At 44.4% G+C, this 27,373-nt stretch overlaps 1 protein-coding gene across 1 annotated transcript in view; it reads left to right on the forward strand.

Moving 5' to 3' along the window:
- The window catches only part of LOC147712835 (chitotriosidase-1-like), a 71,315-nt gene that overhangs the window by 40,935 nt on the left and 3,007 nt on the right, over positions 1–27,373 (forward strand). Inside the window, exons 4-10 of the mRNA XM_086923506.1 lie at positions 7,608–7,664; positions 9,717–9,882; positions 19,286–19,410; positions 19,592–19,715; positions 20,879–21,061; positions 21,382–21,498; positions 23,892–24,024. Of these exons, the coding sequence (XP_086779632.1) occupies positions 7,608–7,664; positions 9,717–9,882; positions 19,286–19,410; positions 19,592–19,715; positions 20,879–21,061; positions 21,382–21,498; positions 23,892–24,024 (905 nt within the window). The remainder of the gene's footprint in view (positions 1–7,607; positions 7,665–9,716; positions 9,883–19,285; positions 19,411–19,591; positions 19,716–20,878; positions 21,062–21,381; positions 21,499–23,891; positions 24,025–27,373) is intronic.

Below are 27,373 nucleotides of genomic sequence, written 5' to 3' on the forward strand. Positions count from 1 at the left end.
CTCCCACTCTTGTAGAGTAATACTCTTTACAGTGACTGTCACACCATCCACCAAACCCACCACTAATTCTTCCTCTGAGTCAGAATTTCCTACCCTGTTGAAATCTGTCGAACACCTTGATAAGAAATATGCCCTGCAATCTTTCTCTCCAGGTATGTGCTTAACTTTAAAATTGTATTTGTACATTTTAGACAGTAATCTGACTAACGTGGAACTTACATTCCCCAACCCTTTGTCATTTAGCCAAGATTCCAATGGCTTGTGATCAGTAACCAGCATAAGTAAGTTGCAAAGTGTTGAGTAGCCCAAAACGCATTCTCATGTCTTCTTTTCTGTTGTGGGTAATCCTTTGCCACCGACAAAAATCTCCTAGAGGCAAAAGCAATTGTCTTCTCCTTCCCTTCCACCATCTGGCTTAACACGACCCCCAGAACCAAACCACCAGCAACAACAGTGAATACTGAGTGAACATTGTCTCTATACAACTGAAGAGCTGGAACCAAAATTATCATATCTTCCAATAGCTTAAAAGCATCAGATTGCTTTTGTTCCCACTGAAATTTTGACCCAATCTCAATAATTTTCTTAGAGGTTCTGTTTGCAAGGCAAAATTCTGCACAAATCTCAAATAACACTCACGCAATCCCAAGGAAGACCTCAATTGATCTTTATCAGCAGATAATAGGCTATCCCTGATGGCTTTTAAGAGATTTAGTTCTGGAGAAATCCCCGCTGCTGACAAATTATTTCCTGAGTACTGTACATTGTCAACCATGAAGTTACATTTATCTGGTTTCACATTAAGACCATAACTGTATAGCACTCCCAACACTTTATCTAACAACTTTAGGTGAGATTGAACAGTGTCTGTGAAAACCAAAATGTCATCCTGATAAGCTAATATGCTGTCCAGACCCCCCCAAAATTGGTACATCAATTTCTGAAATATTGATGAGACTGAGTTGAGTTGAAGGGCATACGCAGGAACCTGAATGCCCAAAATGGAGTATTAAAAGTTTTGAGTGAAAAAAGAATATTGAGACAGCTCCACCTGGTGTTATGCTTCTCTTAGGTCTAGTGTAGAGAAGATCCTGGCTCCAACCAATTAAGCCAACATCTCCTGTATCTTGGGAAGGTGGAAACATTGAAAGACCTGAAGTCTACACAAAGTCATTAATTTGCTGATCTTTTCATACCCACTACAATTGGTAAGAGCCACTGGGTAGAATCTATCGGCTCTATGACTGTCTGCACAAGGTTTCTTCAAGTGCTCCTCCAACCTTCCCTTTATATTTAAGAGTATGCGCCTCACTTTGTGCACTTCAGGCACAGCACCAGGCTTCGAAATAATACAATGTTCGAATCCTAATTTCTCATCAAACAATGCCTTGTGCTGATTTAATACTTCACTTAGGGAAAATGTGTTTCTGTTTGACTCACCATACAGACTGGACATTCCAAGGAAATAGGGCACTTAATTCCTGGTCTAAGCACCTTCCTATATAAACCCTGATATAACCACCCTAATATATGATAGCCCTTCTTGGCCACATATACTTTAGTATGTTTTTCTCTGTCTTTGAATCTGATATTTTCCCTGAAGTACCCCACCCTTTCACTTTCTCTGGCACCAAATCCAACTGTATGAATATGTCTAGGGTGTTTAAGGTCACCTGTAAAAAGAAAAAGGGGGGAGAGAAGGAGGATAAACACAACTAGGTCAGCCTCCAGTCTATATCAAAAAGTCAGAAACCCACAGTAATGGGTCCAGAGACCTAGTTTGTATGTATGGTTACTGCGTAATTCTGTCAGTATCTGCCATAAAGAGAAAGAAAAATTTCTTTCTAGAGTCCCCTCACTCACCGGGGTTTCCAAACGGTGACATGCTTCATCATTGGGGCCATCCCAGTTCTCTACGAAAAGGGGCGTGCTGCGACTAGCGGACTACGCAGGAGCACTATATTTGTGAAAGGCTATGTGTGGTGTAGAGTGTTTGTGGTGGTGGAGTGGTTGTGTGATTAAAAATACCGTGCTAGTGGGCCTCAACAATTTATTCTGCTCCTAGTTTGGTATATTAAAATGGGGTAACACTGTTATCTAACCTTGAATTGGGCTAGATCAGTGTTTTGTGGTAGACATGTTTCAAGCTCCCCAACCTTTTCATCAGGACCATACAGGGTCCAGCCCTGTATATACCACTCCTATATTTAAATAAATAGGATTGATTTGATATTTTTCTTTGCGCTGTTAATTTAAAACATGCGTTTTTATACATACGATTTGTATTTCAATGGTGTATCTGTAAAAGAAAATGACACTTGATTAGTGGCAAACATCCCCCCTGAAGAGCAAGGGGATCACACATGCAGCTCACATTGTCTAGGGCGTGAGTGTGCCTTATGCACCTTATTGGTGCGTGCAGGCTTTCAAATCCAGTGCAAAGATAAAAGAACAATGTGAAAAAACGTGGTTTTGTGAATTCACACATATAAATAACACAGGACTTGATGTGACTATAGACAAGACACACAACATATATATGACAAAACTGTGTGTATATGGTCAATGATCTCATTAGATCATTCACAAACACCATCGGGCTATATGATGACATTACATAAAACGGGTACGAGAACATCAAACTGAGTTGTGATTAATGAACCAAGTGCACCAAGGACACCAAACCAAGTTACTATTAACGAACCAAGTGCACCAATAACCTTGTCTACATTAATCCAACCTCTCTACTCATTAAAGATTTGAAATAATTAACGTTTCTTCTTTTTTCAAAAAATGTTCTAAATAACACACAAAAGAAGTAAATTATTGGGACACCCACGTAAAAACTTTTTATCTGGAAATCTCTATGTAAAACGGCATCTGCGAGCGCTTTTGCAAACACACTCGTCCCGCCACATTAACATCCTCCCAATATGGCCGCTACACACCAGACGGTCTAGCCTTTAGTACTCCGAACCCGGAAGCGCGGTGACATCAAATACACCGTTTTGCCCGATTACCATCAATATGCGGTCGGGTGAGGATCGAGCAGGTAATACCGAGCGGTTTCGCTGACAAGGAAGTAAGTACAGCAAAATGGAACAACAAAAGATAAAACTGCTATATCGATCGCAAAGAGGGTTTAGACTCTTCATTTAAAACGCGTTTTTTCTGATGAAACCCAACTTTAATTATTACTTTAAAAACCCTACAGCAATGTTTCCACGAGGTGATCCCGCCCTGGCCTGAGAGCATGAAGTGCAATTTAGCACCAATACATGTAAATATGCCCTTTGCCATGACAAAACTGTGTGTATATATATGTTGTCTGTCTTGTCTATAGTCACATCAAGTCCTGTGTTATTTATATGTGTGAATTCACAAAACCACGTTTTTTCACATTGTTCTTTTATCTTTGCACTGGATTTGAAAGCCTGCACGCACCAATAAGGTGCATAAGGCACACTCACGCCCTAGACAATGTGAGCTGCATGTGTGATCCCCTTGCTCTTTAGGGGGGATGTTTGCCACTAATCAAGTGTCATTCTCTTTTACAGATACGCCATTGAAATACAAATCGTATGTATAAAAATGCATGTTTTAAATTAACAGCGCAAAGAAAAATATCAAATCAATCCTATTTATTTAAATATAGGAGTGGTATATACAGGGCTGGACCCTGTATGGTCCTGATGAAAAGCTTGAGGAGCTTGAAACATGTCGACCACAAAACACTGATCTAGCCCAATTCAAGGTTAGATAACTGTGTTACCCCATTTTAATATACCAAACTAGGAGCAGAATAAATTGTTGAGGCCCACTAGCACGGTATTTTTAATCACACAACAACTCCACCACCACAACACTCTACACCACACATAGCCTTTCACAAATATAGTGCTCCTGCGTAGTCCGCTAGTCGCAGCACGCCCCTTTTCGTAGAGAACTGGGATGGCCCCAATGATGAAGCATGTCACCGTGGGGAAACCCCGGTGAGTGAGGGGACTCTAGAAAGACATTTTTCTTTCTCTTTATGGCAGATACTGACAGAATTACGCAGTAACCATACATACAAACTAGGTCTTGGACCCATTACTGTGGGTTTCTGACTTTTTCAAGGTCACCTGTATCCACTCCTGTGCAAATAATTTATCAAATATGATGGTGATCGGTGATCCCGAGTCCATCATCACCACCAGTGGTACTTATCCCTTTCTTCTCATGACCTTCAACTGTATTTACTATCTGCACCCACAAAACAGGAACTGGGCTGGTGCTATCCTGACCACTCAAGGGGAGGGAATTAGTATGTTCCCACACAGGGCCGGACTGGGAACCAGAACCGGCCCTGGCAAAGTGCTCGGCCGGCCCCCCTCCCTCCCTCTGGGAGGAGAGGGGAGAGGTGCGACCGCGCTCGTGACAGGGACGGTTTTCGGCCGTTTTTGTTACAGGGCCGTTTTTGCAGCATAACGGCCCTGTAACAAAAACGGCCCCAGGGGCCCAAAACCGGCCCCCAACCATGCGGCCCACCGGGGAATTGCCCGGTGCCCTCAACGGCCAGTCCGGGCCTGTTCCCACAGTTAATACTTCCTACTGAGAGTTCCTGCACACTCTTGCAAAGTGCCTGTTTTTTTTCACTTTCAGTGCATGTTGTCCCCAAAGCTGAACAGTTCGTAAAATTTGCTACATGACTTTTATAACCACATCTAAAACATGTATTTAAATTGGCATTAGAAGTCCTATCCTCTCTTTTAATCTCAGTGTTAACCGAGAATCTAGAGGCAGGCCATATCACCCCTACCACCTCAGAAGTATGTTGTTTGTCTCTTTCTAACTCTCTAGAGGCCAATACAGATCTTTCAATACCCCTTGCAGTCTCTAACTTCTCTTCCATTGACAGATTCCGATAGCATAGAATTGATTCTTGTATGAGATTATCAAAACAATTGACCACCAACTGGTCTCTCAAATACTTGTCCAATGGCCCTTCAAACTCACATGTTGATGCTAACACTCTCAATTCTGCTAAGAATGAGTCTAATGACTCTTGTTGATGTTGCTTGCATGTAAAAAATGTAAGTCTCTCTACAATGAGCCTCAAATCATCTTTAAAATGGTTTCAAGTCTTTTTACAGCTTTTGGGTAAACATCCTATTCTGTAGAGGAGGGTGGTCTCAGTTAAGGCTTATGATAAACATTTCTTTGACCTTCTGACCATAAACAGTTGTATAGAATGGCTTTCAAAAGTTTTGAACCTTTGATTCCATTTAAGTCTGGGTGTTCCTGGTTCAGGCAGAAAGACTCTTGGTAAATATGCAGTTTACACATTAAATTTTTAATGTACTAGAAGCACGAGATGTACTCAAGCAAGCTGTAAAATCTGTCTCTTTGCCTTATGCAGCGTACTGTGTAAAGTACAAGGAGCAAACAGTCTGCTCGAGCAAGCTATAAAAGTTGTTCCTTTGCAGCATTCAATCAGAGGAGTTCAGCACCATTCCTCCAATCCTAACCTGTAGAATAATGCAGAGAGGCAAGTAATGACAACAGAGTGAATAGCCTAATCCTGTAGAGCCTTTCTCAGTAAACAACCAATGACGATCCAGCTTTGCTTGAGCAAAGCTAAAACGCTATCTTCTGCCGCAGCAAACGATTCCAGAAAGACTACCCACAATGCACCACAAAATTGAATGGAATGAGAGGACTCAGTAGGTGAGCAGTTGAGGAGAATACATTCCCGCCACACTTCAAAACCGAGATTTAAAGCAGGAAGTGACAGAAATATGCCTGGCGGTGGCTTGCGTTTACAGTGTAGCCCTTGACTTCCTGGTTTCCCAATGCACACCTACATGATGCGCGATGAACTTCTCTGATGATAGACAAAAAATAGTCATGTGCTCCACTAGCACTGTCCACTCCGACTTGGGAAATGCTGGCAGCGGGACACGTCCTGAATGGGTGCAGTCACAGTGCTGCTGTGCCTTGTCCAGCCTAAACTGCACAGGACCCAGGGAGCCATCACAATTCTAGCATGCCTGATTCAGCCTTGACTGCACTGGACCCTGTACACCCATGGAGCTCGTGACATGCAACCACCTGAATAGCTCTTGCAGTGCACGAGGCTTGCCCCAAAGGTAACATTCTTTCCTCCAGTGCTGTGTAGGCTCCTTACCCCAAAAATAATTCAATGTAACACTGCTGTCGCTCGTAGAAGTAATTGAAGATGCCTTCCTACGTTTGGCCCCTGGACAGTAAGGGGTCTATTAGTACGGCGGGCGGATCGATACCGCCCAAACGGCGGTAGCAATCCGCCCGCCATAACACACTACCTGCATGCCATGTACCTCGCCATAATATGTTGGCGGGGGGTTACCGCGGCAGACGGGAAGACCGTCCGCCGCTTTTCTGCCAGTCGACTGGTCGACCTAGCGGAAAAGGGTTATAATATGGTGGTGGTGTCTGAAAGACACCCCCATCCATGTTATAATACAGGCAGGGGTGTGCCTTTACATGGCGGCGTTGCCGCCATGGAAAGGCATGCAGTGTCTGCATGTGGGGCCCGTTGCAGGCCCCCAGGGTGTTGTGGGGGCACATGGGCACTATGGTACCCCCCTGCATTTGCATGCACAATGTGGCAGGCACCACACAGTGCTTGTCACGTTGTGCATGCAAATGCACAACATGTCTGTTTAACATTGTGGCGGGTGCTGAATACAGCACCACCACAATGTTAAATATACAGGATGCGACCGCCATGGTGGTGGTCACATCCTGATAGCCACAGCGGGACCGCCGCACCTCTTGAGGTCAGTCCTGTTGACCGATACGGTGGTAATAGACCCCTAAATGTCTTCATTGCCAATGGGTTAGTTCAAAGTAGCTGGCTAGGTGCGGCGTGCTGTAGGTATCCTCATCACCAATTTATCCTGTGTCATTGAGGTGCTTCGTATTCTGACATGAAATACAATACGCTGTGGCTTACACTCTGCCTGCTCATTGACTCCCAACTGCATGGACTGGAATCCTCCAGCACCAAGCCAGCCTTCTACACCGACATTCTAGGCCCCTCACCATTCCATACCAACACGTTGGGATGCTCTAGGTAATCCAATTTCTAGGATTATTTCTGTGCATTGCTAATGCTAGAAACAAGCCCTACCAGATTATTGTAGTAACCTCACTCCAAACTATGAAGAAAGCAGAGAGAACATCAGCAGGCTTCTGTCCATCTGTAAGCCAGTATATTTTCTTTAGATGTTAACTTCTAAAGGTCTTGGTTTGAGCTGTGACATGTGCAGAGAAAACGAATAACCTCACTTCCAGAATCTAGACCCACTCCACAAAGCGATGCTGACCATGTCCTGTTCTAAAAGCACAGGAAGTGAACAGGAGCTGCCAGAACCCTGATTATAAAATGAGAATACACCTCTGACTACCTACTGAACTGGCCATCTGGTCAAAGATTAAACTGATCAGGGATTGGAGGGAGTGGGTGAATGAGTTAGCGCTTGCTCTCCCATTAAGACAGCAGTCACACTGTATGTTCTAGCATATCTGTAGCTTTGCCTCAATTAACTTTGTCCTGAAGGTGAATTGTTTGTGCTTTTCAGGAATCCTGGCCTGAAGACCATGCTGAGTATCGGTGGATGGAACTTTGGGAGTGAAAGGTGAGACCAAATTACACTCTGCTGTTTTGTAAGTCACTGAGAAGTACTATTACCATGTGATCTATATGACAATCAGAAAACTAAGAGTAGCTTAAACATGCCAGGTTTCTGCCAAACTTCAAGCTAGGGTTAATAAAGTAAAAATATTTGGACCCCACTCTTTTACTCCTACATTTGGGTCTACATGAAACTGGAAAGACCTGCACTTGGTGTAATGGGCTCACTGCCTGCCACATTGTATGCAGAGTAATTAGGCAGCACTAACATTCTAAATAAATGAAAATGGTATTGACCTCCTTTATCTTTGCCCCCATTGGTGGATTGGCACAAACTTGACATCCCAGAGGAAGAACAATCTTTACAAGCTTCCACCAACTGTGTCAATGTTATTAGCATCCCCACCCCGATCTGGGCTACACAAACCTAAAAATACCAATAAGACATTAAATGGGTAAAGTCTCCGCAGATCCATCAATCGGTGCCAAAGTTATTAGCATGACAAAAATATTTTTGACCCCCTTCTCTCCGCCACACTTTGGACCGTCACGAAACATGAAATATGTGCACTAGGAGTAACTTGCTAAGTGCCACAATTCATGCAGATTTATTAAACAATGCAAAAAAGGTTATAAGCAAATAATAAAAAATTGACCCAGCATTGAACTTTGCCCCCCTACGATGGAGTGAAACAAATCTACCAGTAAAAAGCTAGTGCTTTCCAATGTTTGCCAAATCTTGTGCAGGTTGATTACTTAGTGGCAAACCTATTAGCAAATGAACACTTGTTTACCACTGCCTTTTAACTCCCCACCCATTGATGGGGTCAAAGTTGTAGTAAAATAAAAGAAATGCCTTTTCAATGGAGAGTGCATCTTGAGCATGGCTACACAGTGGTGACGAGAGTGTGTGTGGGTGTGTGTGTGTGTGTTTGTGTGTGTGTGTATGTCTGTATGTTTGTACTACATTATGGCTGGCATCACTGGTAGCATCAAATATTACCTTACCATTGCTCTATTCATTACACTGCTGAAGTCACTATGGCAGCTGTAACCCGAAGTGAAGGTCCTGACTGAAGTCCTGGTCCTACACACAGAATCTACTCAGCACAGCCAAAGGACAAGTACACTGTAGTGTGGGGAAGAGGTGTTGAGCATTGGGCTGGAGTGTTTGCCTGCCTCAAGAGATGAGGGGGGGATGCCTAACATGAGACCACTTGACATGGCCGAGGGGCTTGTCTGGCAGGTGTAGGGAGTAGCGGCGTGAAGGCAGATGCTGCATCCATAGCGTAATGGCCATGCCACTGACCTCTAGAAATTATGATGCTGAGGACTTCGGCCATGCCCTGCACCGAAAGCCCACTGTCACAAAGGGCGTGGCATCTGTTTACACTGCAGGCAGGGCGCGTGTGAGGGCAGTCACTAAGGGCTAAATCTTTACACCAGTGGGTTCTCGGGTGTGGGAGAACTGAGCACTTCTTTTTTGATGTCTTCTTTGGCAATCTGTGAAAGGTCACTTCAATAAACACACAGGAAACTAAAACTATCTATGTACTGTAAAGAATGCATATTTCCAGCGAGAGAAATCCATTTGGGATTTATGAGTGTTAATGCATTGAACTGCAAGACTGAAGAGAGACTGAAGGGCTACTTAAAATAAGACTTGCTATAGATCGAACTGAATCATTTACGGTTACTTTTGGCCTGCATGGTGAAAGGATGGCCTTGCTTTTTACCAATAGAATGAGGTCCTGTTGAGATGCAGAAACAATACTGGGGCTTATGGAAGGCAGAGAACTAGGGAAGGCTCCTGACATGTCGGTGTCACTGCACAGGCTGACAGGACTGGTACAAGGTCAGTCACATGGTCGACTCAAGCAGGACAGGTGACTCAGTCTGGCGCAGCCTTACCGGCCTTCCAGAGACACCAGCCATCCGGGAAAGGTCCTAATTCGCCAACATTCCACCTCCCTTTACTACAAAGAAGAAGCCCAGCATGTCAGGCGTAAACCACGCCCCCGGCATTTACCTGTCCCACGCTTTCCTTTTCACCCAGGTTTACCAGCATGGTTGCGTCACCTACCACCCGCCGCACTTTCATCAGCTCCGCGGTGGCCTTCCTGCGCCAGCATGGCTTCGATGGCCTGGATGTCGACTGGGAGTTCCCGGGGTCACGGGGAAGCCCCCCCGAAGACAAGACGCGATTCTCGACCTTGTTGGAGGTATTTAAGTTTCTTTTGAGGTATCTTCTGCTTGCTCTGCTCGGCTGCATAAGTTAAGGACTTTACACTGTCTCCCCCTCTCTGCTGTATTTATACCCTTGCAGTCTTTACATAACGACCACAAATTTACTGTTCCTGGTCAACTATTTTCCCACCGCCGAGTTTTTAAATATTTATATCCTAACACCCCTTCCCTCTGCATCATGCATATTTAAGTGCTCAGATCTCTCCTCTTAAAATTTCTGGTGCAGACAAGGCACTGGCCATCGCAGGAGAACTTGGAGAAGCACCGTGCTAACTCGCCGTCAAATTAGCTCCTAAAATCTGCCTGTCTTTTCGCTGCCACCCGTTAAACATTGATGCAATCGGACCGAATAACATCAAGACCCCTGAAGCCTCCGACACCCCTCCCTACCCTGCGCTGATTTGTTAGACTTTTCTACAATAAATGCACATCTTTCCCCGGCTGCATGAACTTCGGAGCAGTCTGTGGGTTCTGAACACATTCTGTATGTAATTACTTGTATTGAATGTCAAAGGTTTGATGAAACACTGCAAGTTTGGTATTTACAGCACTGCTGCCACCTTGCGGTCTGAAGTATATGTCAGGTAGAGCTTTCCAGTAAGAAAGTAATCTATCATGAGTATCTCAGAAACTGTTGAATGGAATTAACCCAGCCGGGCATCGATCACCCATTCAGCAATTTTGAGATAGTCATGACCAATAAATAGAGTTGTTTGAAGAACTGAATGGGGCAACTCAAAGTCACTTTATTTGAGACCAAAAATTGGATTATTTGATAAATAATTTTAACAATTAAACTTGCATATCAAGTTCAAGTTCAAAAGACCTTTATTCGAATTACATAAAATCCATAAAAGTACCGCAGTTAAAAACAACAAATCATTACATTGCATTACAATATACAACCATACAGAAAATTTTATAGTTTACAAAATATAGTTTAAAAAATATCATAATTTAAGATTCCATACTATTCAGCTCCAGTAAGACTAATTTCTGATTTCAGGGATTTTCCATCATTTTGCGCACTCGTGTGATCAGTCTTAAGAAAGTGCTGGTGCGGAAAATTAGTTCATCAGAATCCAGGGAAACCAACATTCTATACAACTCATTAAGTGAGAGTGGTCTGTGTTTCTTAAAATAGGGAGTTAAAAACCATTTGATATATCTTAGATAAAATTTACAAAAGAATAGGAAGTGCAAATCATCCTGTGAACTGACACCATCACAGGGGCACGGGTTGAAGTCAATACTATGTCGATACCCCAAAGGAAAAGACAACAAGAATTTCACTGTACCCGCCCTTAGGCGAAACAAAAGTGATCTCTCCCAGCTAGTCATCGGTAGGGAGAGATAGGGCGGGAGGGGTTGTCTGCACAGTTCGTTCCCTTAGTATTTTGCAACAGTTGATTTCTGCGATTCTCTTCCTATCCGTTCAATATTGTAAAATGCATACAGTGCGTTTTTTACCTCGGCTTTATCCTTAGGTTCAATTGACGTAGGATCAGTAAATAAATTGCCTCTATCCACTGCACACAGTGTTTTAGAAACTTCTGAGAGCTATGGAATCGCCATTCCGTGATCACAATTTAAACAGTCTTTTATAATATTTTGTGTAAGGACGGCAGCGTTATTCCTCCAGACTCTGATCCAGAAAAGTGCTGGTCTGGCTCTAATAAAATCACTTATATATGGAAGGTTTAATTCACTATGGCAGATGTAATCAGAGGATGAGATCGGGGCACCCAATATTTTCCTACAAAAACGGCTTTCCTCCCGTTGAATACAATGGCTATTTCCCGACTCCCAAACCTCCGCTCGATATGAGGCAACGGGTGAGCACTGTAATCTAAAAAATTTTAAAATAGCTTTGGTGGCACCGATTTTCTTTGGGCGAGGAAGACTCAAGACAGAATTGGTGGCTTTCGAGAACTTGTTCGTGGCGTGGGCCAGATGCCCACTCCACGAGCCGTTCGCAGCGAAAACCAACCCTAAATAAGGAAATGTGGGAACAGATTCAAGTATATCTGTGCCTATCTGTATAGTGTTGAGCTTTCTTTTGCCGGGACCACAAGACATAATAAAAGATTTTTTTAAATTAACCCGCAAATCTAGACCCTCCATAAAATGAACAAAGCTATGTACAAGTAGACGAAGGGCATTTGGTGTGCGGGCCATAAGCACCGCATGGTCTGCATATAAGAGCACTGATAAAGGTTTCCCTAGGATTGTCGGAACATCCGTAGTAACTTTTTTCAGACAATTAGATAGGCCATTGATATAAATAATGAACAACAGGGGTGCTAAAACGCACCCCTGTCTCTCCCCCCTGCCTATGTCAATGGCTCCTGAGACTTCGCAACCCATCCCGATTCTGACCCGTGCTTTCAGGTCAGTGTGGAGATAGGCAAGGAATCTGACAAGAGTATCATCTAGTCCATTGTGTGATAGGATTGTCCAGAGTTTGGATCTGTTCACTAAATCAAAGGCGGATGAAAGATCCATAAAAACAAGGTAGGTAGGGGATGATCGAGCAATGCTATACTTATCAATTATTAGTTTCAAATGCAGGCATTGCTCCACTGTTCCTACCCCACTCCGGAATCTCATCTGGCATGGATCCAGTAGGTCTGCGTCTTCAGTCCATTCAAGTACTCTGTTATAGATTATACGTCCCAGAATTTTTAGGGTGTTATCCAAAAGGGAGATCGGGCGGTAGTTAGCTGGTTCTGTCCTATCTCCCTTTTTAAAAATTGGGACGATAATACTAGTTGCCCATGTGGCCGGCATGGCCGCTGTTGGCAGGCTGTTAAAAACATTTAGGAGAATTGGCGCCCATAGATCAGCATTGTGTTTGATAATGTCTATGGGCAGACCATCAGGACCAGGCGCCTTGTTTCCCAGGCTCTCTTTTATAGCTATTTCAACTTCATGGGCTTCAATCTGTAGGCCGCCCAATTGTCCTAAGTTTGAAATAGGCGGCTCCTCTGGTGGAGCTGCGTACATTTTGGAGAAATGGGTCTCCCATACCCTGCTGGTTATGTTGCAGCTAATTGGAGTGAGCTTCTTACCCATTTCTCTTGTTTTCCTAACAGCGGCCCAAAAAGGACCGCTGCCGCCCAGGTTTGCGCTGATCACCAGCGATTCCCACTGTTCAGAGAGCAGTGTTGCCTTTCTTTCTGCTATTTTAGCTTTATAATGTTTCCTGGCTATCTGGATGGTCATTTTGCACCTGGGTTTGGCATTAAGTGCCTTTCTTAATTCCCTGTTCGGCAAAGAGCAGGCTGAGTCGAACCACCTTGGATCTTTACCTTCCTTAGGTAATGGGACTGACAAGAGAATTTTTATGGTAGAACACAGTACTTCAAAATCAGAAATTATGTTATCGTGGTCACCATTCGTAGACAGGCAAGACTTAATCAAGTGCAGGTGTGAGGTTTGTACACTCTCTAAAATTGCCCCACAGTCAACTCCCCTCCATTTTAGTCGTAAACCATCAATTGAGGGTGTAATGTCCCTAGCACCATTCAGATTCATAAAAACAGGGCTGGGTGCAAGGTTCAGGGTTACTATCAATGGATTATGATTGATGAAAGATGTCACCGTCACTGTGGTCTTTACTATGCAATCTATTAGGTGGGGTGACATGAATATGTAGTCAATAGTGGAGCTGCTATCCCTACTTATAAACGTGGCGGCATGGGGGGAACTAGGACTATAACCTATTCTCATAGCGTCATCAAGGGCAAATTCAATTAATATATTAGCTAGTTCGATGCCCCTGCGTTCCACTTGGTCTTGGTGAGTCCTATCCTCAGTCCCGTATCTCTTTGTTAGCTTAGCATTAAAATCACCCCCAATTAGAATTCCTGACTCTGTATCAGATAATAAGCTACATTCCAATTTGCTTAGAGCCTTTGACAGTGCCAGGAAATTCTTATTCGGTACATGATAAAAATCATTGTTATAAAAGTTAATTAAATAAATCCTGGTCTTTGACTTTAACTTATATTCAAGGATTTGAATATTCGGATTATCATTGGACAGGTCTCTAATTGAACCACCAGCCAAAATCTTAATCCCAATGAACAGGCCGCCCACTGCTCGACCAAAACTAGGTTTGGGTGATGTTATACTGAAGCAGTGGTAGCCCTCTATATATAAATTCCCAACAGCCCATGTCTCTTGGAACATAAGAATATCCATGCCGTCAATTATCTCAGCCCATGCGGGTCTGAAAGCCTAGATTCCAGACCTGCCACATTCCAGCTGAGGATTGATAACCCATGGATGCTACTATGCTTGTTGGGCTTGCTCCCAACACTCCTCGGTATATCCTTAATAGTATTAACAACTACTGGTGGGGCACTGTTAGTATGCAACTCATTCGCTGGGTTATTCTGATTTAAACATTCTTCAGTTAATGCTGAGTGTCCCTCATGTCTGTTATTTGTAGCTTGACTACTGATGATACTATCGGCCGTTTTATCCAGTCAGTCCTGCTCATCTAAATTAGAAAAGTATTCGAACCGATTATGAGTGGGAATGTTAAAATGTGGCCTAGCTTCATTCATCGGTATAAATTGATTAGAGGTAAATGCTGGATATGGCCTTTCTCTGTGGTCATAGTGGGACATAGTTGGGAATTGCGGATAGTGCAGAGGATATGCTGGCATTGGGGCCTGGTGACGCCAGGTATGGCCATTCAAATAGTTAAAATCTTGGTTCTGAGAAAAAAGTGGAGATTTAATCCTTGCTCCGAAATTCAAATCCTGGTGCGGAATGGCGAAATTATTCGCCATAGTTTGTTTAGGGGATATCAGCTGTCTGTAAAAATAGCCTAATGGAAGGAGGGTAGTATTAAATTCCCATGGTGAGGGTAATGGGGCGCTAGCCAGTGTTTTTTCCGCCCATTGGGGTTTTTTAAAGCTTATTGTTACGCATTCCCCCTCAAACTTTTTCCTCAGTGGGCCTATCCAGCTCACTCTCTGGGTGTGGATAATCTCCCTTGTCCCTTTTATGGGAAAATTACAATTTGCAATTAGCTAATGTAAGGTTTTGTTTTTGAGGGATATAGGGGTTTCTTCTTGGTCCTTCCTTAATTTTGAAACATTGACTAGGACCAGCAGGTATGCCCCACACTCAGGTGGTAAATTAATGAGTGATGGAATCTGCTTAGTAGTTTTTTGGGGAGGCTGAACCATAAGGGAATCATTTGAAGGGTTATGGGACGGGCTCACAGAGATCCCCTTCAGTTGTTTAGTATGTTGTTCCTTCCTTGGCTCTGATGCTACATTGGTAGTACTAGGGTTAACTGCTGGCTGATTAACAGTAGTCCCTTTATCTAAGACCTGCGGGGGTTTAAGTGTTATATTTATAGTTGGCATTTGGGGGTTCTTAGGTTTGGTGGCTGCAGATTTTGTGGGACTTAATTTAGCTCCCACGCCACTGGGGGCACCCTCTCTGGATATATTCTTGATGGGAATACTTCATTCAGCTAGTTGTTTTTCTATACGAGTGAGCCTTCTTTCTATAGGTGACAAATAGATACTGAGTAGTTCACCCATTCTTTGCAGCATGCGGTCATTTGCAGTGTTGGCATCAAGTTTGCCCTCAGTGCCTATCATCCCCCCTTGATGCTCCTCACTATCTACCTCAATGGTCTCCTTTGTCCTGCTCGTGCTTAAGTGGGGGTTAGGATTAGCGCCTTTCCTAGTCTTTCGTTTGAGCATACTATGTTTTCTAACCTTAGACGTACAGGATTTTGATGCATTTTGTGCTTGTTTTTTAATAGCACCCTCCCGTCTACCTCTTAGTTGCCTCGTGCTGACTACGGATATTTCTTCTGGGGTACGATTGATAGGTAAATTGGGAGTTTCCTCCAGATCCGTACTTGTGTCTGTCTCAGAATCTATCAGTGGGATTGATGCAGATAGATTTACCTCATTTGGTATAGTGTGGATATCAGCACGTACATCAATTAAGGGTCTAATGTTACTGGGCCTGGCCTGGGTAGGTGTGGTTGCCGATGCAATAAGGCCAAGAGATGAACGTTTAACTTGGGCTAGATCTTGCGAAACCCTGCGTTCCAAAAGTAAAATACCCTGGTCTATAGCATTGTTGGCTCTGGTAATAAAGTTGTCTATAGGGCCAATCACTGAAGCTCCCCCAGCTGCGGTTTTACTGCGACTGCCCCTTGGAGACATATTAAGGGAATACTAATATACTAATCAGTTCACAATATAAATTCCACTGACAATTCTATTCAGGCAGGACAGGAAACAATTGATGCAAAATAATGTAAAGGGCCGTGCACCATATAGTTCAGTAAAAATCAGGAAGAGCAAGTCAATTAGGTATATATCAACGTGTTGACCCTCTCAGTGCATATGTGGGAAGGGGTTATAAGTACGCCACAGTTCATCCACAAAGTCAAACAGTCAGAGGTAGTTAAAGTACCTTAGTTGATGTTGTTAGAGGGGTGCGCCCGCCCCGACCACCTCTGGCCTCTGAGGGCCACAGAGGGCCCGCCCTTTGCCGGGCTTAGCCCGGCGTCCCGCCCGCGTCCCATGAAGCGGGGGCTCATTCATCTTTATGCGCCTCCTGGCGCTCCGATGTCGTCACTGATGGCGCGCCGCCGCAGAGGCTGCCGGGATTAGCAGTCCCGGGGCGGCAGCTCCAAAGGCGATGGTGTGGCAGTGCTCCTTTAGCGCTCCGGCGCACTTATCCCGCTCGACGTGACTCTCGGCGGTGGACTCGGCAGGCAGAGTGTCCCCCAGCAGTCCTGGTAAGTTCCCCCCGCTCGCCGGGGCTCGTTCGTCTTTATGCGCCTCCTGGCGCTCCGATGTCGTCACTGGTGGCGCCCCGCCGCAGATGCTGCCGGGATTAGCAGTCCCGGGGCGGCAGGGCCGAAGGGGATGGTGTGGCAGTGCTCCTTTAGCGCTCCGGCGCACTTATCCCGCTCGACGTGACTCTCGGCGGTGGACTCGGCAGGCAGAGTGTCCCCCAGCAGTCTACATAATGTAACACAGTGTGTGTGCGTGTAACTCTCTCTCTCTCTCTTTATATATATATATATATATATATATATATATATATATATATATATATATATATATATAGATATATAGATATATATACTTATATTTCTTAAAAACCTATGCCAAACGCACTGCGGAGCTTGCTGTCTCCTGTCTATGGCACCTGCTGTCTCCTGTCTATCGCTTCGTTGCGGACCAAGGAGGAACGATGCAGCTGATACGTAGTCGTCTACTGCGAATAGGCTGATGGGTCTGCTTTCAGTTGTTTTGGCCCACCCAGTCCCTTCACCTTTATCCTCCCTAATTTGAACATTAGTAGAGTGTGCTTTTTGGCTCAGTACACAAGGGTGAGGGAGGTAGAGGGTAAATGGCTAGGTCCACCCTCCTTAAGTATACATACAAAGAAAACCTGAGGTCACGGATTTAGGGACCTAGTCAAAAGGGAGTGGCTCCTAATCAGTGTGATCAGGAAAAACCTTAAAGAAAGAAAAATGTCTTTCTTGAGTCCCCTCACTCACCAGGGTTTCCCCACGGTGACATGCTTCATCATTGGGGCCATCCCAGTTCTCTATGAACTGGGGCGTGCTGCGACTTGCGGAAATACGTCGGAGCACTTTAAATGGAAGACTGTGTGGTGCACAGTGTGGTGGAGTGGGTGAAAGTGATTTAAAAAATACCTTGCTAGTGGGCTTAAATACTTTATTATCGCTCCTAGGTTGGTATATCTAAAAGGGGTTGTTACACTGAGAAACCTAACTGTAATGTGCAGGAGTTCAGTGTATGATCAATATGTTTCGAGTCTACCCCTAGCTCTTCATCAGGAGCACACAGGGGCCAGCCCTGTGTTTGCACTCCTATTAAACCTAAATAAGGAAATAAACATAGTGAAAAAAATAGAAAGGAAACGCTGCCACTAATAAAGCATGCGTGATTTATACATACAATCCCTATGTCATGTAGTATATTTCGTTTTTAACGAGGTTGCGCTTCATGAACTCGGGGGGTAGTGTATCCCTATTAAACATTTTCTATCTCAGGAACGCCTATTCCTCTCCCTGCCGGACCGCCATTTTTCTTAAAAACCTATGCTAAATGCACTGCGGGCCTGCTGTCTCCTGTCTAAGGCTTCGTTGCGGACCAATCAGCGGACCAAGGAGGAGCGATGCAGCTGATACGTAGTCGTCTACTGTGAATAGGCTGATGGGTCTGCTTTCAGTTGTTTTGGCCCACCCAGTTCCTTCACCTTTACCCTCCCTAGTTTGAACATTAGTAGAGTGTGCTTATTGGCTCACACAGTGTTGTGAATCATTTTTTAATGGTGTGCAGGTGGACATATTATGCGCCTTATTACAAAAAAATCAGGTGAAATACAGAGCAGCTGCTTCAAAGATTGCTGCCAGCCCTTTGAAAAGGGGAAAGAGATCCCCTTCAGGCAGGTGTAGTGAGTGATGCCTTTATGATGCAAATCTCTTTATTGGCATTTCAGAACACAGTGAGAGAAAAGCACCAAGAAGCATGGTACAGAGCGTTGCAATACTCTGCAAGCATCAAGTTGAGCATATGGAGCTTCGAAACGCGTCGGGCAGATCCATTACGGACGGCATCTACAAGCGGATCCCCATCCTCACCTACACATAAATCAAGCTGCTGCTCGTGTGCTACTCAAAACTGTGGACAACCTTGGAGCGACAATTTATACGCGGCCGTCCAGCCGCGGAGTATACACCACCCCGTCATCCTTGGGGGTCACGAAGTGAAACAGCAGCCGTACACTGGATCGAGGACGGGCCCACTTGCAGGGTCCATACAGGACTTGATTGTGTGCTTTCCGCACCACACTTCCCACAATACACAGTCTCATTTGAGCCTCCCATTGGTGGGTGTGTGATATGAAAAATGGAGAAGTGGGTTAGCGGTTGCGCACACCGCTTCTGTTAAAGCCCCTGAAGAGAAGCATATGGAGCTTCGAAACACGTCGGGCAGATCCATTATGGAGCGGCATCTACAAGCGGATCCCCGTCCTCACCTACACATAAATCAAGCTGCTGCTTGTGTGTTACTCAAAACTGTGGACAACCTTGGAGCGACAATATATATACATATATATATATATATAAATATATATATATATATATATATATATATATATATAAGACACATGGAAGCTTGGCTCATGGTTCCAGCAGGACCTCGAGCTGAGCCAGAGCCAGGCTTCATCTTTCAGTGTCTCGCCCACCTCTAACACACACATGCACACACAGACGCACAAACACACACATATGTATGAAGTGGCTCACCTTATACTCACGCGTTCTCCAATTCTTCCATCTCTTTCCAGGAACTGATAAAGGCCTTTCAGGATGAGGCTACGCAGACGGGTAAAGAGCGGCTTCTGCTGAGTGCAGCAGTGTCTGCTGGGAAAGGAAGTATTGATACAGGATATGAAATCAATCGCATCTCCAGGTAAGTGCTCGCCGCCCAAGAAGGCGGTCACTGTTAAGACTGTTTTAAACCTTATGGAGACAGGGTGGATAGAGGGAAGCCCAGAGATATCTAAACACCATAAAACTTTAAAAAAAGGCCAGCTGATTTGTTACGTAGACCTACCAGCTATTCACAGTTAACCTGTGGTATTGACCTGCAGGTCCTTGGACTTCATCAGTGTTATGGCCTACGATCTGCACGGGTCCTGGGAAACTGTCACAGGCGAAAACAGCCCCCTCTACAAGGGCTTGAAAGACACTGGCGCAGCTGTATCCCTAAATGTGGTAAGTCGAGGTATGGTAACCAGCATAGACCTAAGTGGAATAACACTGAGGGCCTGATTAAGTTTTGATGCTATAAATAATGATACCACAGGGCATGTTATTTATTGGGTGCAATAAATAACACCTTTTATGAGTCATTGGGGAATAACATGAGGACTTTGGTGTTCAACGCCCCAAAATCCGCATGATATGGTAAATACTGTGTGCTTACTCCCTGTTCAATTTTGGCAGGTTTGACCAGCGAAATTGAACAGAGGTTGAGTTATTTAACACATTCCATATGTATCGGATACGTTACACTACTTTGAACTCATAATTCTGACCAATGCTTAAAGAGGGGTTTACTCACGGGTTGGAGTTCACTGACCCTCTAGTAATCAGGCCCTATCTTTTCACGACAGTGACCTCAGGCATATCAATGGAGTCTCACTCAAGCTCTACCGCTGGTCTCATGCACATCAACAGAGTTACCGTTAACCCCCACAACACTGATCTTTTCGACTTAAATGAAATATGAGGACAGGGATGTGGAGAATAAGAGAGACTTCTTTGAAATGTATGAGGCCGGGGATGAGGCATGTATTAAACTCATTGAAGTATCACTCATTACTTACATCTTAAGCTTCATTCACTTCAGTGGAGTCTCACTGGCTGCCCAGTCACTGTAGCATACATTTTAATGGAGTCACTCATTCCCACAGTCTCTGGCCTCATACTAGCCTTTGAGGTCTCTTTGTGTTCCCCATCACTGCCTCATGCACTTCTCTTCTTCATTCCTCATACTGCTAGCCTCACTGATTTCAAGGGGTCTCAGCCGTTCCTTACTCCAAAGCCCTCATACACTTGAGTGAAGTTTCACTTATTCTTGAAGTTACTAGATGAATGTCTGCCATCTCTTTCTATTTATGGTTGTTTGTTTAAGAGCCCAGTGCACTCTGGGAGATGGGTTTACCACAGCTGAAAAATGTTGACTACTGTTCGAGATTACAGTGGAGTGCAAAAGGAAAAACAGGACTGGAATTTGATGCGCATAAAGACATGGAAACATCTGATAACCCTCTCATTTTCTTTTCTCCATCAAAGCCCTCGTCTGCTTCGTTGGCTCACTCATCCCTGCCCCACTGGTCTTATTTGCATCCTAAAATGTCTGTCTCCTTCAACAGGACTTTGCTATGAAGTACTGGAGAGACAACGGGGCCCCTCCGGAGAAGCTCATTATGGGGGTTCCCACATATGGACGGACCTTTACCCTATCCACTGCAGACACTGGTGTTGGCGCCCCCTCCTCCGGGGCAGGGGCTCCGGGCCCTTTCACTAAGGAACCTGGATTCCTGTCTTATTACGAGGTAAGCAGAATCAGACCATGCCCACCAAAAGGGACCCCCCTTCAACCCCCAAATCTTGAGTTCTCAAGTTGTCCAAGGTCAGGTGTGAGACATTCAGCCAATCATGGCGTTTTAGTTCACATCATGTTGGATTCTGGCATTTGCCTTTCTCTTTATTTATGCAGGATTGCTAAACCAGAATAGATCCTGGGGTGAACTTAAACACGGGGCTTGATGGACATCTCACACTTCATACTGAGTGTCTTGGCCCCTTTACAAGTTGTGAGTTGTACCAGTTTCCAGGTGACCTTCACAGCCCCCTTGTCTCCAATGTTTCCTAGGTCTGCACTTTCCTGAAGGGAGCTACCGCCATGTGGAGTGACGAACAGAAAGTGCCCTATGCCTACAAGGGGAACCAGTGGGTTGGATTTGACAACATCAAGAGCATCACAAACAAGGTAAGACAAAGTGGCAACAACTTCCCAGCTGCGGCCGCTGCAGGTAAAAGCGGTGGGGCCAGGCGAGGGGGGATTTCGAGAGACAACCATGTGGGAAAAGTAATTATTTATTAAATTTTACCTAGTGGTCGTCTCTCGAAATCCCCCCTCACCTAGCCCACAGCCCCACTGCTCTTATCTGCAAAGGCCGCGGCTGCAACTTCCTACAGGCATCAGAAGAATTGTAGGTCCCAGAAACCACAAACTAGACTTACCTTCACAGTGTGTGCGTATCTGCCCTCTAGAAGAATCTAACATGTATCCTGAACAATGTTTACATTTTTTAGGTATATTTCTATAGCTCACGCCTGGCCCCAGAGGGCGGCAAAATGCTGTACATGGTCACAGAAGCATGAGACACAGGGAAGGTAGCAGAAGCCTTAAGGCCTTTACAAACAGAGGCCCAAATATTACATAGTTAGGGAGAGAAGAGGAATGTAAGTGGTGTGGAGGAATGAGGCAGATTATCACATGGGTGAGAGGAAGAAAGCAAACATGTAAAGCTTGAGGTTCAAGGTGGTGGAAAGAAGAACCGCATGATCTTTACTGATGCAGTGTAAGGAGGACCCCAGTCTTGGGTGGAAAGGAAGTTAATTCCATAGCCTCAGAGAAGATGAAGAGTTTTTTTGCAACGTGTTCTTTGTGAAATTTTTGGGCTTCCAGCCTGACCATCCCAGGCCTGCTGACTACATTCTTGACTCTGGAAATTTTAAGTTCATTTGGCAGGCAGTCCAGTTTATTTTGGGGGGGGAACTTTAACATTTAAAGAGCTGGCTTTACAGCAGATGCATACAACTGAGAACCAGTGTTGATGATTTAAAGCATCAGTCCAATTTGAAACCAAGCTGTCTAAACCTAATCCTAATCCATTAGAGAAAGGCCGAAACCCATGCAAAAACTCAGGAATGTTGTGCAAGCTAAGAAGGAGGGGTGGAGCCCCCACCTCAATATGTGTGCTGGTTAACTGTGTGTTGTCTCCATTTCGAAGAAATGTAATCCCAAGGGTATGAATCTGTTCCATCAGAGGAGCTGCATAGATTTGAGATAGGATTCAGTGTCAGCAATTTAGTTGACTTTTGTTGTGCTACCCCCAAATTACTGGAGTCACACGTGGTAGATTTCTTAGGCCCAAAAGGAAACTGCGACAATTTTGGAGAAAGGTAACACTTCCCGGTGACTCTATCCACTTCCCCCTGAGTTGTCCTCAATGGACAAGAGTGTCAGGAGCCAGACAAACCTTATTAAATAATATCTTATCTGCAAGTGATACAATAGATCCCGGCCCCAATCCCCACACTCAGTAAAACAAAAAAGACCTCACAAATATTGTTATTTTATACTGTAATGATGCTGGATTTGTAATGGATAGTTATAGTGTGTCACATGCCAACATGTGAGTACTATGGTGGAATTGCATTGTGCTATTGTTACATATTTAACTCTCTTACATCTTAATATGCAGCTGTCACTTCAGTTAGGTATTTTGTGAAATAGATTTTTTTTAACACTGTTAATGGTTAGATATTTGATTCCAGCTCTTTTTGCTATCTACTTCATGGCGCTGCCAGTTTTTCCTCGTGTGTTTGGCAGGACGCCCTGAAAATGAATTCATCGTTGTGAATTAGATACTTGTGCATTTTAGTAATGTTCGAGCAAGATGTGGGCACCTCCTAGAATGCTGCATTAAATTAGAGAAGTGTGGCTCAATGGTTAGAGGAGGCATACCCGAAAGCTGAGGTCAGACCCGGGACCAGGGTTCAATTCCCGACGCGGCAGGGTCTGAACCCAAGTGTCCACGGACTCGATAATTCTCACTTCGGTGCCTACTCGAATCACGGGTTCACACTCTGCAACTCTGGGCAATAGCTTGCTTAATCTCCACTACGGCCCCCCGCGGTGGGATGCCTGGCTTTCACCTTGGGGAAGCCCAGTACGGGTTATCTCACAGGGAAAAGCCAGGACGGGTTCCCAATGCAAGCGCCGGGACACCCTGTTGGGTTAGCCGTGCGCTATATAAGTTACACTAAAAAAAAAAATAAAAAATTAGGCCCTGTGCATACGATGACTGTGCCCACCTCACAGCATTCCAGCTGGCACTTTAGATGGGTAGATGGATTGGAAGATAAAGTGAAGCACATGCACACTCAAGTGTCCCTCCTGAGAGCATGTCTCAGAGTATGGAAGAGTCTCTTACCCAGCACATCCTTGTTACCCCTGGGACTTTCACAGGCTCAGATACTGTAGTGCCACCGCTTCTGGGTGTAATCCTGCGCATCTCTCGGCTATGGGTCAGGGCACCGAGAGGCCTGGTGAACGTCTGCCCTTGCTGCTCTGAAATGTTTGACATTTTACAGGTGCAGTACCTGAAGACCAATGGGTTTGGTGGTGCCATGGTGTGGGCTCTGGACCTCGATGACTTCACTGGCACCATCTGTGGGCAGGGGAAGTACCCTCTGCTCCAAGCGCTGAAGACAGAGCTGAACCGAGGTGAGAGGTCATATCTTACAGGGGGGAGGGGATTCAAAGGTTGTCTGAAATATGTACTTCCCACTGAAAATTACACAACCAAGGGTGACGTTTTATTTTCTTTAAATCGTTTGTTTTTAAAGTGTTGAAATAGCGTCCATTCACAGCTAAAGCTTTTTATTTGAATGTGAATCGTCGCCAGACCCCTCTGGTTCCTACTCTGAAAGCCACAGCAACCCCTTTGGCTGATTCAGTCCATCCACCGAAAGGCTTCTATGCTATAATAATAGAAGCTTGCCACCCAAAGGCCTCAGGCCCTGTGTTATGCTCGCATCTCGACAGCGCTAGCCTGTGTGAGGCAAGGGTCTGAACCACAACTTTGTGTTTTGCTAACCATAAAACTATGCCCTTTGGATAGCCCCTAGACCTGCCCGCGCACTACTACATGGAGAATTCTGAACGATATTGTACAGGGTCTAATGAGGAATGAGGAGACAGTCATGCAAACCACCAGTCTTCCTGCCTCAGCAATTTGTTTTAAGTGTCCCAAAATGCAGGTTGTTTCAGCACAGCCAACCTACGTCTTATTATAGGCAATGAGGCCCAGATTTACTAAGGGCGGGCTCTGCCCATGTGTCATGCAGAGTGATGCAAGTGTAACTCTAGCCCTTAAGGGAGATTTTCTATGCCACGCAGAGCCACCTTGCATAGATAGCAATAGTAAACCTTGAGTGAAGCAAGACAGTGCAAGTTGCTGCCTTGAGTTACTCTGCCAGGGAAGGCATCCCATGGATGGAGCGCGGGTGTTCTCACACATCTATCTACTCATGGCTTTTGGCTCATTTCCAGATTTATTAAAAACAGTAAACCTGGGAATGTGTCAAAGGGCTATGCCTTTCCAGGGAAGGTGTAACGAGGCAAAGTATGTTTATTTCTCCTTGTTTTTTCCTCTTTCTGCGTTTACGTTTTTTTCCTAACACACACAACAAAATATAAATGTCTGTAAATAAACTGTGCACGTATTTCAGAATATATCATAATTAGGGAAGCATGGGTGTTTTGTAATTCTGAAGTGTGTTGGAAACAAATATTTTAATACGATCAAAACAAATCAATACACTGGGTGATGACATTTACACATATTATTGTTTATTCACTATATACTTTTATCAGTAAAACTGTAAGTCTCTGCAAATGGTATGGTCATTTCAATTGACAATGCGCGCTGTCACACTGTACTCCACACTATGCCACTCCATTCTACACCACTCAACTTCACTCTATGTCCCTCCACTCTATGCTACTCTACAACATACCAAAACATTCAATGACACTCCACTCTATGACATGCCACTCCATGCCACTTCACTCTACTCCACTTCACTCAACGATACTTCACTCTAAGACATACCACTCCATTCTACGACATGCCACAACACTTTATGCCACTCTACTCTATGACACCCCACTCTTCACCCCTTCACTCTATACCCCTTTATACCACTTTATACGCCCCTCCACTCTATGACACGACAGGCTACTCTACGATACTCCACTCTACGCCACTCCTCTCTATGGCACTTTACTACTTTACTCCACTCTGCGATATGCCACGCCATGACACTTTACTCAACTCTACGCCATGCCACTCATCACTCCTCCAGACAGTCTACAACACGACAATCTACAACACAACACTCTACACTACGCCACTCTACTCCACTCCACTCCAATTTACACCACTTCACTCCACGTTATGCTACTCCACTCTACGCCCCTCTACTCTACGTCCCTCTACTCTACAACCCTCTGCTCCACTCTATGTCACTTCACTCTCAAACACCCTATGCCACTCCACGCAACTCTCTCACTTCACGACACTTTACTCAACTGTAGTCCACGGCACACTACTGCACTCTGCGCCACTCCACTCTATGACACTCTGCTCCTTTCTGTGCAACTCTCTCTATGCCACTTCAGGCCACTTTATCAACTCTAGTCTATCACACACCTTCACTCTATGTCACTCCACTGTATGACACTACTCTATAACACTCTGCTCCATTCTATGCCACTTCCCTCTATGACAATCTACTCCACTCCACACCACTCTACTCTACGCCACTCTGTGCAACTCCTTCTATGCCACTCCATGCCATTTTACTCCACTCCATGCCACTTTACTCCACTCCATGCCACTTTACTGCACTCCACTCTACTGTACTCTACGACACTCCAAAACACAAAGGCCCTTTTGAAGACAGAACCTGACATTTAACCTTTGACTTCGAATGCACAGCAAATGTGACAAAATAAGAACAAGATATAAAGGCTTGTTTACAGAATGCGGACACTGGTGGAAGAATACATTAAATAGGCTGTGCTCCAATGGAGGGGTGAACTCAAGCTGGACAGTCTAAAAGAAATAAAGGCACCAAATAGAAAGCAAGCAAATGTGAGTTACAAAACACAAAACCAGTGGTAAACAATGGGCGGAAGGCATTCTCTGGAAAGCTTTCAGAATGTCCCCAAGATGTTGTTAGGTCTGGTAGGCCTTAACCTAAAAATAAAAAAAGCACGCCCTCCAGCATGTGGTCAAAGAGGGATGAAGAATTAACATAAAATCATGACATAGAATTAATATTATCAATAAGAAATCCCTGTATACCTTCTCTTTCTTTTGATTGTTTCCTAGCATCTTTCATTCTTTTCAGTAGAGCGGGCTTATGCTCTTCCAGGAGCTGTTCTTGAAAGCGACGATGGGTTCTACTTTTTGCATCTCTGTTCAATAAGCATGCATTCTGAACTTATCAAGGCAATTCGGAATTTCTGAACATTTTTGAGGCACGTCTGTCTCCTTATTTCATCTCAATATAATTTAAGAGAAGGACAGTTTAAGTTCTCTCGAGATCTTATTGGAGCAAATTTTGTCAACTGATGGAAGAAGGAAAACATACATTTGATCCACAAAATGATGGTCAGACCTAGAACACTTTCGCAAACTTCTCATATGGAAGTGTTATTTTGGTAGAAGCATAACATACTACTAATTTTTTTAAACACATGTGTTTTAACATGTTGTTTGGCATGTCAAAACCCGGGAATGCTTGTTGTGTAAGAATGAAGAAATATAAGCTTGTTCAATCTGTCACTACACATGTATACCCTCGAGCCCGGAAATGTTTTCATTTACAAAGATGTGCTTCACCATATTCAAAACGTTGTACTTACATTGCCAATGCCTACACTATCCTACATCATTCATGGGTTGATTTCTGTCCATGTTTTCTATTTTTCAATGTTGACCCCACTTTCACGCCTTCCCCTTAGAAAAGTCACGTCTCTGTAAAAAACAGGTTCTTTATTAGAC

The sequence above is a fragment of the Lissotriton vulgaris genome, chromosome 5 (assembly GCF_964263255.1).
Source record: "Lissotriton vulgaris chromosome 5, aLisVul1.2, whole genome shotgun sequence".
Lineage (NCBI taxonomy): Eukaryota > Metazoa > Chordata > Amphibia > Caudata > Salamandridae > Lissotriton > Lissotriton vulgaris.